The sequence below is a fragment of the Silene latifolia genome, chromosome 10, assembly GCF_048544455.1.
Source record: "Silene latifolia isolate original U9 population chromosome 10, ASM4854445v1, whole genome shotgun sequence".
Lineage (NCBI taxonomy): Eukaryota > Viridiplantae > Streptophyta > Magnoliopsida > Caryophyllales > Caryophyllaceae > Silene > Silene latifolia.
In genome coordinates, this window is record NC_133535.1 from 19,865,144 (window position 1) to 19,883,080 (window position 17,937).

The 17,937-nt window shown below is 36.4% G+C and overlaps 3 protein-coding genes across 5 annotated transcripts; 2 read left to right on the forward strand and 1 right to left on the reverse strand.

The window, feature by feature from the left end:
- The first annotated feature begins 2,814 nt into the window (after window positions 1-2,814).
- Window positions 2,815-3,911, forward strand: LOC141605318 (uncharacterized). Its single transcript, XM_074424028.1, has 2 exons — window positions 2,815-3,156; window positions 3,231-3,911. The coding sequence occupies exons 1-2, from the start codon at window positions 2,925-2,927 to the stop codon at window positions 3,641-3,643; spliced, it is 645 nt and encodes a 214-aa protein (XP_074280129.1). The 5' UTR covers window positions 2,815-2,924; the 3' UTR covers window positions 3,644-3,911.
- Window positions 3,912-6,082: 2,171 nt separating this feature from the next.
- Window positions 6,083-9,522, forward strand: LOC141605319 (uncharacterized). Its single transcript, XM_074424029.1, has 2 exons — window positions 6,083-6,268; window positions 7,168-9,522. The coding sequence occupies exon 2, from the start codon at window positions 7,196-7,198 to the stop codon at window positions 9,182-9,184; it is 1,989 nt and encodes a 662-aa protein (XP_074280130.1). The 5' UTR covers window positions 6,083-6,268; window positions 7,168-7,195; the 3' UTR covers window positions 9,185-9,522.
- A 34-nt stretch (window positions 9,523-9,556) lies between these two features.
- LOC141605320 (uncharacterized) lies at window positions 9,557-14,433 on the reverse strand. 3 transcript variants are annotated; one of them, XM_074424030.1, is made up of 5 exons: window positions 14,168-14,433; window positions 12,494-12,897; window positions 11,040-12,240; window positions 10,455-10,601; window positions 9,557-10,218 (listed from the first exon to the last, which is right to left on the reverse strand). In XM_074424030.1, the coding sequence occupies exons 2-5, from the start codon at window positions 12,536-12,538 to the stop codon at window positions 9,731-9,733; spliced, it is 1,881 nt and encodes a 626-aa protein (XP_074280131.1). In that variant the 5' UTR covers window positions 12,539-12,897; window positions 14,168-14,433; the 3' UTR covers window positions 9,557-9,730. The 3 variants fall into 3 exon arrangements, with proteins under 3 accessions (XP_074280131.1, XP_074280132.1, XP_074280133.1); XM_074424031.1 differs by having other exon boundaries at window positions 14,038-14,219; XM_074424032.1 differs by lacking the exon at window positions 14,168-14,433 and adding an exon at window positions 13,689-13,835.
- Window positions 14,434-17,937: the final 3,504 nt, after the last annotated feature.

Below are 17,937 nucleotides of genomic sequence, written 5' to 3' on the forward strand. Positions count from 1 at the left end.
CCACCTCACAAACTATAGCAGCCCTGGTTGACTCCTTAGTCCGCTAACCGAGATTGGAGCACCACTTCATTACCCCGGATGAGTGCGGTCACGGTTTAGCCTATCCAGCTTTTCCTCCAAATCGGTAACCTTGGCACAGGCGTCCCTAAGCCGACAAGCGAGCTTGACCAAAGATCCAACCCCTGCGTACATACAAAATCAATTAGGCAAATACAAGGTAAAACAAAAAGCACATAAACAATAAAAAATATCCCTCTACAACTAACCTCTCTAGCACGGGAAGCGAGTTCAAGACCCTTGTTACAAGAGAAGTCAGAATAGAAACCACCCTGGTAGACGAATCAAGGGTACTAGCAGACAATAGTTGGTCGCTCATCTTTGCAGAAAACTCATCTATCCGAGCCCGGGCATCATCCATGTCATCAATCCTAGCAGGCACTTGCCTTATACTCCTGAGTGGCTGAGCCGGGATAGGTCATTTCCCTCCTTCCTCCTCTTCCAGAATATCATCCTCCCTCTTTCTTTTTTGAGCCTGGATGACCTCTGGTGACACTATCCTGGGCGGATCTTGAGGAGGCTGGACATCGAAATCGGGATATCCAAAGTCTTGTCACTCCCACTAGTTTCTGGCTCTTGGACCGCTCAAAGAATCCTAGCCACCCCACCTTCAAATCCTTTGCGAAAAAGCTAGCCACCTAGCGAGAAGATCTAAACACTGGATATATAAAAAATATACGTAAATACCAAACCAAAAAGTGACAAAAGACAACAAACCAACATAAAAGCAAGCGAAGACGTACAGAAAGAGCGGAGAACTAGGCTTGCCTTTGGGTACTTTAACCCCGATCGGCTTGGTCTTCATATACCGGGGCAACAATTCCCCGCCCAAGCAAGCCGGCCAGTCCTCTCTTCCTCAGGAATGGCAAGGAAAGCATCTATCCTTGCAATAGCCTCTTCATCTAGAGGATCGTGATTCCAATCAGGAGCTACAAACATTACAAAAACAAAATATACAGGTAAGATTTATGTACCTCACTCTCATTCAATATAACTACAAAATAAAAGTACAGAAACCTACCACTCTCCAAAGGAGGATATCTCGTAATCAAAGCCCGATCCCGAGTCTCATCCGGATAAACAGAAAGTCTTTGCCCAACTCTTGTCGTCTCCAGAATCCAGGTTAGTAATTAATGGAGTCATCTTTGACTTAATTCTCAAATTAAAACGACCAACAGAAGGATTTTTAAAATGATATACTGCCTTAATATCATTGAGAGTAATCACAAGATTGTGTTTAGCGCATAAATTTTCTATGGAATGAACAAGTTTCCAAACCATCGGCATAATCTGAAAAGGTGACACTTCCATAGCACGGATGGTGTCAATCATTAAGGGAGTAAAAGGTAACTTACACTGCTTTGAATGCCCATTCGAAAATACAAACCAACCAGGTGATACCCGTTAGCCCTAATCGGACAAGACTCGAGAATCCATACCTCGGTCGATTCAGGAATTATTTTCTTCTCCCTTAGTATCTTGTCATAATTTGTTTTCAACAAGTTCTCTTCAGAAAGTAAGGATCCAAAGATTGAAGGGCGGTGAAAAAAAATGAATCCTGGTACTTAAAAGCAACAAATGAAAGAGCGAGGATCAATCTCCATCACTTCTTCTTCCCGGACGTTTATAGGTTCGGGCTCGCAGCAAAGAACTTTCTCGGATGTAGGGCGTTTCTTTGCTCCCATGTTCTTAAGTGTTTGATTTATTATAGAAATTGTTGAGAAAATACGAATGATTACTTGAGAAGTATGGAAGAATTCCAGAAGAATTTTAGAAGAATATTTAGCAAAGAAAGTGGAGGAAATTTGGTGAAAGATAATCTTGCCCTAAATACCGTATTTATAGAAAATCTATAACGGTGTGAAAACCCTAGGGATTGCAAAACTCTCAAAGATGACATCACCTAGCCGTTATAGTGTCCAACGGTAACTAGGAGTCTAAGAGTCATTGATTAAGTGTAAGTCTCTTTATTGTTTAGCCCGTAAAAATTGACATTTCACCCCGGGCCCGACCCAAAGACGGGTAAAATGTCAAGGGGCAATTGTTAGGCCCAGTTTAACCTGGTCGACCATAACCTGGTCCGACTCAATAAAGTCGATTGATTGAGACGAAGACCGGACAAGACTAACTACTATCTAGCTGGTGAAGAATATTATGGCAAGAAGACTACTAAATCCTGGAAGAGAAGCCTCGATAGTCGATATCATAGCTTGGCGGATTACTAAAAATAGCCTGGATTGAGCAGATAAACAAGAAATGCGATTGTATAAGCCAAATAACCGTGCCCTATTCTCAAGGAAGACCAAGTCCAAACCTAAAACTATTTAATCCATGAATCTGGACGGAAAGAAGAGAAAAAGCTAAGGATTGGTTGAGTTGAGAACGGGTCAAGCGAGCTAATAGGAAGCGTGCCCTATTATTCCTAAATGACTCCTACAATTTGGGGAAGAGGTTGCTGATTATAAACGTTGCTCATTATAACGTTAAGGAGGGATAGAACTATAAATAGGAGAATTTAACAATTGTAAAGATATTCATTGTTAGTTAATTTTATCTATACTTTATCTTTTTTTTCACTCTTGAGCATTCAGATATTCATACAACATTGTGCCCGGTCTATCAAAATAATAAAAACGTTATTCTTTATACTTATTTCTTTCTTTGTCATTTATTCATACCATTCTAATCTTATAGAACTAGATACCCTGATCACTATATAACTAAGCCGGATCCCTTCAGGAAAATCCTGCTAAAACAGTTCTCAAGGTAGTGGTGGTTATAGTACTGATGGGCAGTGCTCATCTCCCGTGCAATCTTCTTCGGATGATGATAATGTGAGTGATGATTTTAGGGTGGACGAGGCTGAAATGCATACTGTTTGTAGTTCAGACTCTTCAGAGTCCTCGTATGTCTCGGAGAATGAAGTCAAGTCGAAAAAGAAGGCTAAAGCTAAAAAGATAAATGAGAGGTTTTTGGATGAATTTAATGACAATTATTTGCAATTTCTTAGCTGCCACCATGGTAGCAGCAGCAACAGCATCCAAGGGGAGAATGCTGAGATTTTCTGCAGTTCTGTGAATGGTGGCAAAAGAAAAAGAGGCTGGCCGCGAAAGAATAGGAGTCCAGGGAATTCATTTCACCTGAATTCTAAGAGTGGTGCTACCAAAAAAGAGGTAGGCCGCCTAAGAATAAAATTGAAGTAATCAGCTTTGATTCGGAGGCAGACAAAGACTCGATTGGAGAATTTGGCAAATCTGAGAATGGTGGCGGTAGAAAAGGAGGAATGCTGTCTCACTTTGAGGATATCAACGATGGGGATGAACTGTATTTGGAATGGCTTCGTAGCCATGGGTTATCCAGCGGATGTGGGAGTGCGGGAAAGAGAAAACGAGGGAGGCCGCTGAAGGGAATGAATGTGGGAGTAGGCTCCGAGCCTAAGATTGACAGCCATCGACAAAGAGGCAGGCTGCCTAAGAATGGTGGCTATGGAAAAAGAGGCAGGCCGCCAAAGAATTGGAAAAAGGGATTTGATTCTGAGAGATGTTGCAGGAGAAGCAGAAGGCTACAAACGATGTCCAGGAAATGAAGTTTGCGCCTTTGGACTTTTATGTTCAGTACAATTTCGAGATATGTAATGCAGGGTTTCTGCACAAAGTTGCGCAAATCAGTGTTTTAATAATTTAATCTGTCATACTAGACGGAATTGTGGCACTAGTGATGTTTTTAGTATGTATGCTAACTTGTTCAATGACTGTATGACTGTAACCTTTATTTTACTTGTGTGGTTATTAATCTTAGTAACGATTCGTGGTTTTGGCTACGGAATATCCTGTGAAACTATGTACTTTATGCAGTGCCAGCTTGTGTTTCATGTTTATAGAATCTGCATTACTGCATAGCATGGTAACATAATGTATTTGATCATGATGGCGATGCTGATGACACCACAGCTCGTAAATGGACCGTTACTTTTGACCGCATGCAAACCAAGATGGAAATAGTTTCCTGCTCCAATATTTGAATTTTTTGGCAAATAGATGTTGATTAGCAAAATAATTAGGGAATTGGGTTCCTTTGAAACTATTTTGCCCAATGATGTCCACGTCATCAGTTTTTATAGTAAGCCATTAAGTGAATAGTAAAGCTGCTATGAAACCTAGGGGTTTCACTATTCACCTTTTTGTTTTTAAAAAAAAAAAAACTGTCACCTTCAAACACTGATGGCAGTCTATTCTAGAAATGAACAACCACTTTATCCGCTAAGAAAGTTAGCGGCTTCCCTATTTCTTTATTTTTCATAAACTTATGGCATCTGTCATCTGAAAAATGACAAGGGGACAAAGCCGCTAAGAAACTTAGCGACTTTGCCTAAAAATTGGAAAAAAAAATGAAAGTGATGACGTTTCAAAGGAACCCCAATTTCATAATTATTTTGCTAATTAACTCCAATTTGCCAAAAAATTCCCAATATTTACTACACCAGTTTTAGAGTCGTGGATGTCAGTGGAGCGGGGTATGAGTGAGAATCACCATGCCCAAGTTTGCGAATGATAATACGAGTCTCAAACATTCAAACACTATACAACTTACACAAATTTAGAATAAGATGGTCTCACACCATAACTATGAGATAGTCTATTTTATAAAAAAAGTATTCATTTATTGTTAATAATAAATGAGCTATCTTTTTGCAGAAAAAATATTTTATTTAACAGGTTTATGTAGAGACAGGGCCGACTGGGGCGAGTTGATTGGGATGCTATAAATTGAAACTAGATCAATCTGACCCATTCAGTGAGCACGAGGATCCAGCAAGGGCAAGGCTATAGCTTATTTCTCCGGACTATAGCTTACATGTATGGTTAATTAAGAAAAGCACTTGTTTTTCATATAATTCTGCAATAAGATAATGTCAGCCACTAGTTATAGTGATTGTCTAAATTTTAAGTGTTGGCATAATATTTTAAAGAATAAAAGAAAAAGTGTTAGACACCGTTTTTTTGGACTAAAATAGACTAAATTGAACTGAATTTATTGGGTTTAAACTGAACTTATATACAATACAAATTATACCGAACTAATCTAAAATGAACTGAACTCCAGTAAGTGGATTATACATCTGATGTAATACATCTGATTGTATAATTTTTGAGTATTAAGATAAAGTTTTTGAGTTTATTTTTAAAAAATTGAATTTTATTATAAATTTTTTGAGTTCATTTACTTAAACATTAATTTAAAAAAGTTACATTATAACTCCACATATAAACTCATAAAAATTTGACTTTTAACGCAATAAAACTAAAATGCAATTTGTATACACTATAGAACTAAAAAAATACACAAAAACTCATTAAGTGGGAAGTAATAGTGATGTACAATCCTTTTTCTCTCCATTTCCTAAAAAGAAATGGAGGGACAAGTTCCTATTAATGGTCTGGATTGCATTTTGACAACATCTAACGATTCTAAATTTACGCATAAAAATAAAGAAAAATTAGGGTGAAAGGAGAAATTATTATTTAAAGAGATTATGAGATGAAATGGAGAGAATTCATTCCCGTTTCCATGTAATGTCCTATTATCCATTTTCCAAATTTTACGCCTATAATTTAGAAATGTTGTCAATTTAAACATCGGGAGTAAGAAAGACTGATATAGGTAAATAAAACGATAAATCTAAGCTAGGTAGCTACTGGTAAGATGAGTATTGATTGATCCATAAGGGCCATTGTGTTTGAGGTTGTTGTTTTAACATGACTTGAGTGACCCAACCCGAATATCCCGAACCGATATCCAAACTATGGACGAGCTTGACCTGAACCGAAACCCGAATGCCTATTATTACAAACTAATCATTATTCGTAAATAACTTAAACAAACTCATAAATAACACAAACCCAAATTTAAACTAATCCACCTCTAACTCGACCCGATTGACCCGTTCTACACTTCCAAGGCCGGTACATGTTTACGTACAAGACGTCAAGACTACAAGTACAGCATGCATTATGTGTTGTGTTGCGTGTGTAACAGTATGAAAGTACAATGGCTGTTGGCATCTAATGAATGCTCTCAGTCTAAAAATCAAAATAGTATCCATTTTTCTCTTTCTACTGTTTTATTCATTAAACCTAAATGCACTTTACCAAATCTCTTTCTTCCTCTCATTTTCATCAACAAATCTTACCCAATCTTCTGCATAACCTTGGTATGAATTTCTTCCTACTTCTGTTAAATTCTGTTATGGCATATGGGTAGTTTCATGTTTGTGATTTTGCCAAATTTCACTGTTTAGATTCCTACTAAATGTTGCTAGTCTGTGATTTTTACTGATAATTGATGGTAAATTACCCTTCAAGTAATTTTTTTTTAGTTTTCTTCTTAAATTATGTCCTTATCTTTGAATTTCATTTTTGTCCTGACGCATATTCTCTCTGTCCCAATAATTTATCTACCTTTTTTTATCGTTTGTAAGTGATATTTTAATAAAAGTTAAACAAATGATTAAGACGGAGAGTATGTAGAATTATGTTGATGTATGAGTAATGCACCATCACATGAGTAAATTTGAGTAAATTGTAAATTTGTTATGGCATATGGGTTGTTTCATGTTTGTGATTTTCCCAAATTTCTCTGTTTAAATCTTATAAAATGTTGCTAGTCTGTCATTTTTACTGATAATTGAGGGTAATTACCCTTCAAGTAATTTTTTTTAGTTTTCTTCTTAAATTATATCCTTATCTTTGAATTTCATTTTTGTCATGACGAATATTTTTTCCGTCCCAATTATTTATCTACCTTTTTCTTGTTGTTTGTAAGTGGTATTATAATAAATGTGGTAAACAAATGATTAAGACGGAGGGTACGTAGAATTATGTTGATGTATGACTAATGTACTATCACATGAGTAAATTTGAAAAATTCTTTGGTAAACTTAATTTAGGTGAAGGAGTACGATTCTCCGAGAGGACCCAAGATTTTTTCAGTAAATTTACATGTTCTTGAGTTTTAGGCTGCCATATTGAGCAAATTACATTGTGTTGAAGATACATGTTGCAGAATTTGTGTAATTGTTTCCTAATACTAAAAAAACCCCATACTTTGTAGCAATTGTTGCTTGATTTGATGCGAGAAAATGGAGTCAATGCCAGTAGCAAGTAGGTCTCGAAAACAAAGAGAGCGAAGGGAGAAGGAGCTGAGAGAGAAAAACAAGAGGGCTCGTCTAGCTGCTAGGAATGAACACTGGAAGAAGAATGCAGCGAAAATGAGAAATCCTAGTCGTGGTGGTGGTGATGATAATGATGAAGAGAATGTCGTTGTTGTGGATGAATCCACGTATTTGAAGCGAACTTCTGTGGTGGGAGAAAAGGAGAGTACCCGAAATGTTGATGTGAGTTTTGAGGAAAGTAGCGATGATTCTGTCCAAGTAGTGGGGGAAAGATGGAACCCATTAGGTGCTGGTTTTGACAATAATGAAGACGGAGATGATGCTGATGGTGCTGCTACTGACTTCCAACCTGGTCCGTCTAAAGCTAGTTCCAAAGGTTGTAGTGACCATGGTGTTGCTTCTGAAGATAGTGGTGCTGCTAGTGATGGCCCCTTGGAATCTTTGGAGAGTGATGATAAGGTGAGTGATGAAGATTTTCTAGTGGACGAGGCTGAAATGCATACTGCTTATAGTTCAGAGTCTTCTCAGTATCATAGCGGATATGCCTCGGAGAAGGAAGGAAAGTGGAAAAGGAAGACTAGTGCTAAGAAGATAAATGATAGGTTTTTGGAGGAGGATATCCAAAGTAACGCTGGACTCGATGAAAAAATCCAAACTAGTGATGAATTCGATGAGGATTATTTGCAATCGCTTAAGTGCAACTATGGTATTGGTAGCAGAAGCAACCAAGGGGATAAAGCTGGGATTTTCGGCAGCTCTGTGAATGGTGGCAAAAGAAAAAGAGGCCGGCCACCAAAGAATAGGAGTCCGGTAATTGAGTATGAGGCGGAGGATAGTGCTATGTCTGATAACTACGATTGTTCCAAGAATGGTTCATTCATTCAATCATCACCAGTGCCCTATCACTCAAGCTCCAAGGATGGTGCTACCAAAAAAAGAGGGAGGCCGCGTAAGAACACATGTGAAATAATCAGGTCTGAGTCTGAGTCCGAGTCTGAGAATGACCCCATTGGAGTATTTGCCAAATCTGAGAATGGTGGCTATAGAAAAAGAGGAAGGCTGCCTTACTTTGAGGGAATCACCGATGGAGATGAACAGTATTTGAAATGGCTTCGTAGCCTTGAGTTATCCGGCAAATGTAGGAATGCTGGAAATAGAAAACCAGGAAGGCCGCCAAAGGGAATAAATGTGGGAGCAGACTCCGAGCCTGGGAATGAGCTTAAGCCTATGAATGGCGGCTATCGAAAAAGAGGCAGACCACCTAAGAACATTTTTGAAACCGAGTCTGAGTCAGAGAAAGACCTGGTTTGGGATTTTGAAAAATTTGAGAACGGTGGCAATAGAGAAAGAGGCAAGGTGGGTGCAGACTTTGAGACTGAGAATGAGCTTAAGCCTATGAGTGGCTACCGAAAAAGAGGCAGGCCGCCTAAGAAGACCATAGTAGAAGCCGAGTCAGAGTCAGAGAATAACATATTTGGGGAATTTGGAAAATTTGAGAATCGTGGCAATAGAGAAAGCGGCACGCTGTCTCAGTTTGCAGATATCCAAGATGGTGATGATGAACTGTATATGGAATGGCTTCGTAACCTTGAGTTATCTGTTAAGTGTGAGAATGGTGGCAATAGCAAACGAGGGAGGCCGCCAAAGAGAATGAATATGGGAGTAGCCTCCGAGCCTGAGAATTACGGCCATCAACAAAGAGGCAGGCTGCCTAAGAATGGCTGGTATGGAAAAAGAGGCAGGCCGCCAAAGAATTGGAACAAGGAATTTGATTCTGAGACAGTTAACAAGAGAAGCAGAGGCAGGCCGCCAAAGAATTTGAACAAGGAATTTGATTCTGAGACAGGTAACAAGAGAAGCAGAGGCAGGCCGCCAAAGAATTTGAACAAGGGATTCAATTCCGAGAGAGGTTGCAAGAGAAGCAGAGGAAGGCCACCAAACATTTCTAGGATATGAAGTTTGCGCCTTGGGAAGTTTATGCTCAGTACAATTCTCGACACATGTAATGCAGGGTTTTCTGGCAAGGTTCCACATATCAGTGGTTTAGTAATTTCTGTCATACTAGACAGAAGTGCGGCATTAATGAGGTTTTTAGTATGTATGCTAACATGTTCTTCGACTGTAGCTTGTTCGTGATCAGATCCTAATATTCCTAGTAGTTATGTTTCTCCTTTGTAGTATTATGTTTTAAGTTTAGAAGGATGTATGATTGTAACCTTTATTTTAACTCGTGTGTTATTCTTAGTAATGTATCGCGATTTTATCTATTAATATCCTGTGAAACTATGTTCTTCTTGCAGTACCAGCTTGTGTTTCATCTTTGACTCAAAAAATTGGAAATGATTTTATTCAATCATAAATCTTCAATTGCTGGTTGGAAATCAAGTAAATGTTCAATGCTCACAATTCATAAAGTAAATAACAAGGTAACAATTCATATGAACTAAAATAAAGCTCTCAAATTTTCAGCAGCACATTTCCGGTTGCATTAGAAGCTTCCTCCTATGCTCTTGTTTTCAAGCTGGACTGTTTATTACCTCGGCTTTTCAAACTTTTCCTGGTTCTAGGCCCCACACTCGCACTGCTCTTAGCAGGAGCTCCGCTTTGAGCTCCTCTCTTGATTACCTTCCTACGGGCGCCATAGCTGCTGCTTCTAGAAGAAGCTTTATTGACAATATCAATGGATAGGTCTCGCGCTTTCTGCTGATTGACGGGCTGCTTGTTTAGGTAAGCCAGCTTTGGCAGAAGCCCACAAACTGCTCTACGAAGCTGGTCCTCGCCTAGGTTGCCTTGGATGGGGTTTCCCAACAGGTTCAACCCCAGTAACGAATGGTAGTTTGCCACAAGCTGCCCCAACGCTTTTGTCGTGGTGATCTTGTTGAAGCTAATGTCCAAAACAGTAAGTTTCAACAGCCTGTGGAGCCCCTCAACTTCACTGATTTTATTGCCAGCTAAGTATAGTTCCTTAAGAAGTGAGCAATTTGAAAGTCCTGATAGTTTTCAAGTAACATGCAGAAATTAGAAGGAGATCTTTCCCTGAACTCGATCAGAGATATTCAAACCCAACCGACTGGCGGACTGGTTCATATTTGGTTAAACGTAGTTCAAAGATGGGTAGAAAAGAAGGAAGGCATCGCCAAGATGTGTGTGGACTTTTTAAAAACATTTCAACTAGTACAATTTTAGGTTTCGAGAGTTTTGAAGCAAAAGAACAGAAGGGAAGTACCGTGTCCAAGTCGTGAAATTTTGTTGTAGCTCAAATCAACAATACGTAATCTGGTTAATTCCCTCAGTCCATCGATGGAGTTGATTCTGTTCTTAGACAAGTCCAGAACGTGAAGGCCCCTTGGAAGTGATCCAGATGTTATTTGGACTGCACAGTAAAACAGAAAACACGACACAGATTTGTCAGATAATGACTTATTCTGTGGCAGGTAAGTACGGCTCTCAAACTTAATCCAACCCGTAAAGAAAAACCAAAATAGACCAGAACACAAACTGATCCGTTCGATATAACTCTGCCCAAAAATGAGCCAACCCTTAAAGGCCCTGAAACTAGCAGAAGTTGCTAATTTGAATCGAAAAAACTTATTATCCACAACCCGAAAATGAGCCATAGACCCAATGTAAAGTGTAAACAACAAACAAAAATGACACTAACTGACCCCAATCTGAAATGACTCAATAGCAAGACACCCACAAAAACCAGAGAACCATATGACCCGTTTGGCAGGTCTACAAATAATACCCGATAAGTGACAGTTGATACAAGGCTCCTTAGAATGACAATAAAAAAAACAGGTGTGTATACCTATGGAGTTGTTTGATAAATTCACAGTTCGGAGACTTGAGAATTGTGCGATCATCGGGATAGCTTTCAAGCCCAATCCTGATATGTGAGCCACAGTCGAGGAGGAATTCAGAGACTGGACAACACTATTAGCATACAAGAGCTCCTCTGACAAGTTGATTTTGTTGTATCTAGACACATGGGTAGCGTCTTTTAAGAACGAACAGCTTGCCTCGGGAGAAGGTGGGAACTCAATATGTTCTTCATCCTTCTGTTCTTCAAACGACGGTGCATCAGGTTGGATGTCAATATCCTTAACCCAGTCTTCTACCCTAGAGAAAGCCACCCACTGATTTTGAGGCCATAACCCTGAAACTCTTCCCTCAAATCCATCAGTATTGTCCTTATCCCGACTTTTATAGCTGCATATTTCTGAAGATGAGCCAGCTGATTCCTGTTTCCTTAGCTGGTGGACCCTACTGGGTTCAAGGGGGTCCGATGAGTAGCCGCCCTGCTGATTAAGGGAAACCAGATGAGAGACCCTAGTTTTATCAGCATTAAGTGGTTTCTGTAAGTTTCTGTGACTCCAAAGAAATAATTTCCACCAGAGTTTCCTGCTTCTAGAAGGAAGAATTTGGCTGGAAGAATGCTTCTTTAACATTACTTTATCAGCACTCCTGTGAGTTAATACCGACGACTGGCTTCTACACGGAGATCCTTTAAAAACATCAGCGCCCTTTACTTTCTCAGCTAGTTCTCTCGTATCCAGGGCAGAACAAGAGCGTGTGAGCTGTGGTGGGGCCCATCGCTCTTCCCGAGCCATTCCAGGGTCACTAACATGCCCACATTGGACCATGGCAAAATCAGTCACCCTTTCATCAGTAGCTTCTCCATATTTGGTTTTACTTTCGACATTTACCGCACTTCCAAAGGAGTCAATATCTTGGGCTTGAAGGTTGCAGTCAGAGTTATCTCGGCTGATTGGCGATTTGTCATCACGCTCATCTTCACCTTCATATGCCACCTCGAAAGACTCTTTCTCAGCCGAAATGTTAGGGCTCAACAATTTGACCTTGCACTTAGAATTCTCCGGGAAATTGAATAGCACTGGTAGACTTAAGGAGTTTGGCTGCTCTGAAGCCTTCACAGGATTCTCCAGTTTCACTTCAAAAGTTCTCATCACATTGTTCTTCTCAACATCGGGTAAAGGTTTCACATCAACCTACATAAAAGCACATCATTTGCTTAGATATACTCCAGAACGACCAGAAGTATGCATCTTGTCAAACAGGGCCGACTAATAGATTTGATAGTCGCTAATCAAAACGTAAGATCAAGCGCAGGCCTCAAATTTTACAAATACCAAATGTACTAATTCAATAAAATACTACTCATCCCGTACGAGAAAATGTTATTACATATTAGTCGGCCATGTTGCAAAACAGGAAAAACATCACAGAATAACAAATCCTTACCTTGGTTTTCTTCTTATTCATCCCAAAGCAATAGAATAATGCCATATCGACAAGCTGCTTTTAATCCAATACTCAAATCACGAATATAAGACGACTTCCAAATGTAGATGACAGACTTTTTTTTTTTTTTTCTCTTTTTCTCTTTTTTTTTCCTTTGTAAATTGTAATACCTCACTTCATTCACTAGCACAATAGAAGTTCACATCTCTAATACTTTAAGAAGACGGTAATGTAGGGACATTAGCCATAATCGATGGGCAAGCGGGAAACCAATGTTTTGCAGACAAATGTAAAGCAACAGCCTAGTGTAATCCCAGCGCTATAGACCCTCCACTGAGGAGAGGTCGATAAAATCTCGGCCAGAGTGATGTGAGCAGAAGAAATCTCCAGAAAGCTCCACACACCTTTAAGATAATTATAAAAAGAACACACAAATTAGAAGACAAACAAAATTCCCATTTAAAAGTTTTTAGATCAACCACTCAACTGCAATCAGCCAATACTATGTTTTTGTTTCGATTCGTGTAAATAAATTGAAGATTTACTCACATAAAACAGATCAAGATTAAAGACTAAAGAACCAATTAATTAATGGAATGTTTGATTGCAAATAAAATAGAACTAAAAGTTCATGAAAATATTAAAGCGCTATCTACATCATCAACAACTCAACATCGGTATCAAAGGGTTGGATATAGGCAACCTTACTCAACTGTTGAACATACAAAAAGCGTTGTCTGGGGACGACCTTAATGAAAATTGTGTCGAGAATTCAAAGAAATGATTGACACTTCATTAAAGCACCCAAAACACAATAAAAAGGGAATCAACTTTTTCTTAGCAATGATCTTTTTTTACAACTGGGGAAATCTACAGAATTTATTCCACTAAAACAAACCGGATCAAATCACAGAAAAAGGTATAATTCAAAACAAATATAAATTCCCATATACAAATAATGTATACACAGACAAATCACAGGTTACCTACTAAAGCAAGATCAGCAATTTAGCGCGTTCCCATTAATATATTAAACAATTTACTGAGATACCAAAAAATAAAATAGGCAAATAAATGATGGGGACGGAGGAGTATAATCAAAGGTAATTAAATACATTCATAACTACACATAAAAAGACACCCGTTTCTCAATTAATACAAAGTTTTATGAACAGATTCAAAACACCCAAAACACCTTCTTTTGCAGCATTAACTAAAACTTCAATTCTCATTCCACAAAGTAATCATGGATGCAAAAAGGGGTATTCCAATTTACCATGTCACCGTACACCGTAACCAACAAAAAATCTCCTTTATTTTTTATTTTACTTAGATTATGCCTAGTTATTTTTAGGCAATGTTGGTTAATTTCAATTTTCTTATTGACTAAGGTTATACGATGACGTGATACACCAGACCCACACAAGAATTTCTCTACAAAGTTACATGCACTACCAAAGTTATGACACATATAAAAAGTATGAAACATTGAGTATGAAACAATGGCATAAAGAGTATTCTATTCGTCAAAATCATTTGTTTACCTTTAATTAAATACCGCCCACAAACAAATGAATGAGATGTATGAAGTATCAAACTATAGACATATATAGTATGAAATAATGTATAAAAATCAAAGAAACAAGAAGATTTGGTGAGGAAGGAAGATTTTACCAAAAGAAAATAGAAAGCTCCAAGTAAGAAAGGGCAAGGAAGAGTAGTAAACAAAGGAAGAAGAGGCGTGGTTCAACTTTATACTATCAGAAGACACACAAATGTTGACGTTCAAGTGTATTAATATACACACACTTGTGGTAGAGACACAGAGTAACAGAAATTTGGAAGGGTGTTTTTAATTTTTATATGGGGTGGGTCATGGGTGGCTTCTTTCGCCTGCATTCCAACGTTTTTTCTAGGTCTAAACTAATTTAAGGATTTATATCATGACTCACGGGTTAAATTATTTCGTGTGCCTTTTATTCTATCTATAAATACTATTAAAAGGCTAACCTAAAATGTTCAATTAAGTCCCACGTGAAACGCCACGCGTAGGATAAAAAAGCGCGCAGACATTTGAAGCCCACCTCGCACCCCATAACCCAAATGCCACATACACATTCATACCCAATTACCCCGTCTCTTATCATCACTGTTCCTACCGACAACGACAATCCCCCTTTTTCCGCTCATTTTGTTAACCGGCATTAATTTATTTACATGGCATTAATTTAATTCATTTATCTATAAATTAATTTAGTTCACTTATCTATAATATTAAAAGATATTATCTATATTCTTAAATGATTTTTGTATATTAAATATATTGTTTTCCCAAATTTATGTAACCTTAGAAATTACATCAAAATTTCATAATTTATAGTTAATATTGACATTTTAATTGAAATTTTTGTGATAAAACATGTTAATAAAATTTATAATTTATAATTAAAATTGAAATTTTTATAATAAAACATGTTAATAAATTAATTAAAACTTATTAATTAAAACTCTTCATATTACTTACCACCCACCATTTTTATTAACATTTTTTTCCTATTTAATTCATTTTTTTTAATTAAACACGGAAATAAATTGATTAAAACTCTTCATAATACTTAACACCCACCAAATTAATTAATTTTTTTTTCTATTTAATCAATTTTTATAATATAATATGTTAATCAACTGACTGAAACTCTTTATATTACTTAACAGTTAACACCAATAATTTTCATTAATATTTTTTCCTATTTAATTCACCTCTTGAGTTTCTCGACAATCAATTATCTAATTAAATAATACCATAAAATAAATTAAAAATAAAATTAATATATTGGATTTTATGGTTGTATAATGGCTATAAAACCTATAATAGTTTCTATCTATAAAATTTTATTAAAAGGCTAACAAAAAAATGTGACATTGCAAGTTTAATTGTGATGTGACAACTTTTAATGTGACATGGTAAAAAAAAAGTGATATGGATTACCAATTTAAGAAAATTAAAAATATAAGGTAAAAAAAGTTAAAAAAAATATAAGGGATAAACACACACAAAAAAAAAAATTGTAAACCATTGATCTCCTCTCATAATTTTTATTTATTTATTTACCTTATTTATTTAATAACCCTTATTTCCTTTATTTAATGAAATGACCTTTTAACTTTCCTTTCATCATTACTATATATACTCCTATTTATGTACCATATTTTTTTATTTTTCTTTCATTCATAAAATTTTGAGAGAATTTGTAATAGAATTTTTCATATATATAACTATTATATTCACCCTAATTTTCAATTTTATTCAAAAAATAGCACCTAAAGTATACATAGAAAAGTAAACTAATTGTTTCATTTTTTATTTTTCTTATGTTTTGTATTAATTTGTTATTATTTTTTGTGTTTGTATTAATATTGCAGGAGAATGAATTTCCAACTTTATTCAAAAAATTGGTAGGTAAGGTATAGCTAAAGAACTAAATTAATTATTTCGCTTTTTATTTTTATTATGTTTTGAATTAATTAGAATCTTATTAGTTACTTTTTTGTGTTTATATTAATATTGCAGGAGAATGAATTTTCAACTTTATTCAAAAAATTGGTAGGTAAACTATAGAATGAGAACTAAATTAATTGTTGCACTTTTTATTTTTATTATGTTTTGAATTAATTAGAATTTTATTAGTTATTTTTTTATGTGTGTTTGTATTAATATTATAAGAGGATGACATACTCACATATCAATAACAATGCACGAGATTCGAAATAATGGCTATGGATCTTCTTTACAGATTTTTTTTCTTGGTTTGGATGACTCTTTCATTTTTGTCAGTTTTTCATTTTTCTACAATGGTGTATTAGAAATATCGAATGGTAGCAAAAATCTTTAATAAGTTGTTGACATGTTGTTGCATTATTGTCCTTCACTCTATCATACACTTTAGTCTCCTTTGTAACACTTATGTTTTATTTTTACTTTGTCAAACAGGTTACAAATCAAATTGTTTAGCCAAATTACGATACACATGTCAATTTGATCTTATCATAGTGTTATAATATGCATAAATAGTAATTAGTTAGAAAACGATTCTTATTCTCCAATTCATTGTTTTAATTTCAATGTGTAATTAGTTTTGCTCATCTTATACTAATAATAATAATTATTAGAGTTCACCTATAAAGTTTTGATCCTTACTTTACTCTCTTACTTTTTGTCCCATATCTAATCTTATATATACTACGGAGTATATTATTATAACACAAAATGGGATATTTTAAATATATGTAATCTTTCCTTGGAATTATTTGGAATAGTTGTTAAAGTTGCTCACATAAAAAGTTCACGGCCGTTTCTTTGCAAGATAAACATAGGGCCAAGTACTTTAAAATGCACCAAAACGACAATAAAAACAGTATCTTCATTCAAGCAATAAAGAGGCAAAATGCAATGTTTGTTGGTGAAAAAAAACCATTCATATTTTATAATCTTTAAGCCGGTCAAATCAATGGTTAAATAATAAAGAGACAATTGAAGAATCGCTAATTAAAGAGACAATTGAAGAACCATTAATTGAACAGACAATTGAAGAATCATTAGCAACTAAAACGAGAAAATTGAGAGTCATTGATTTTCTTTCTATAAAATCTCATCAAAATACCAATTCATATTGTCTTATTTGATACCAGGTTGTCGAAACCAACATTACCCGTCCTTTGAAAACAAGGGACGACAATGGAGCGCAATTTCATGTTCCAATACTTCTATGGCGTCAAGATTGTCCATAAGACCAGAAGTACTCGAAAATTCAATTTGACGGATTGTGTCCTCACTTCAAAACAACCAAGTTATTCACATTTTGGTTTGCGTACCATCCAGAATCAAAAATTTGGTGTATTAAACTTTTGTTTTAAAATACCGTTCCCCCAGTCGTGTTTATTTATTTACTTTTTTTTTTTAATTATTTGTGTGTGGTTTTTTAATTAAAATTAAACAAATGATTGAGAGGGGGACTACTCCATATAAGTTATTCACAAATTAAACACTTAAACACAATCAATTATTAACGATCCCGTGATTTTCACGGGCTCCAAAACTAGTTATGTTGTTATATGATTACACCTTCCCGTCACAAGCTTGTGACTTCTCACAAAAAAGGAGAGGGGACAAGGTGGGATATAATAAAGCCCAAAACCCAATATAAAACAACTCATTTAGGCGGAAAAATTTGAGAATCTCTTATTCTTTTAGTTTAAGGGGATGTTCAAGTACATAATAGCCTACAAACCAGTACATCGGGTGAGCCTAGAGCTGGCAAATGCTGACCCGACCCGAAGAACCCGACCCGACTTTGACCCGCTAATGACCCGACCCGACTTGTCATCCGTTGATGACCCGGCCCGAAGATGAACCGACATGAACCGAACCGACCCGTAACCGACCC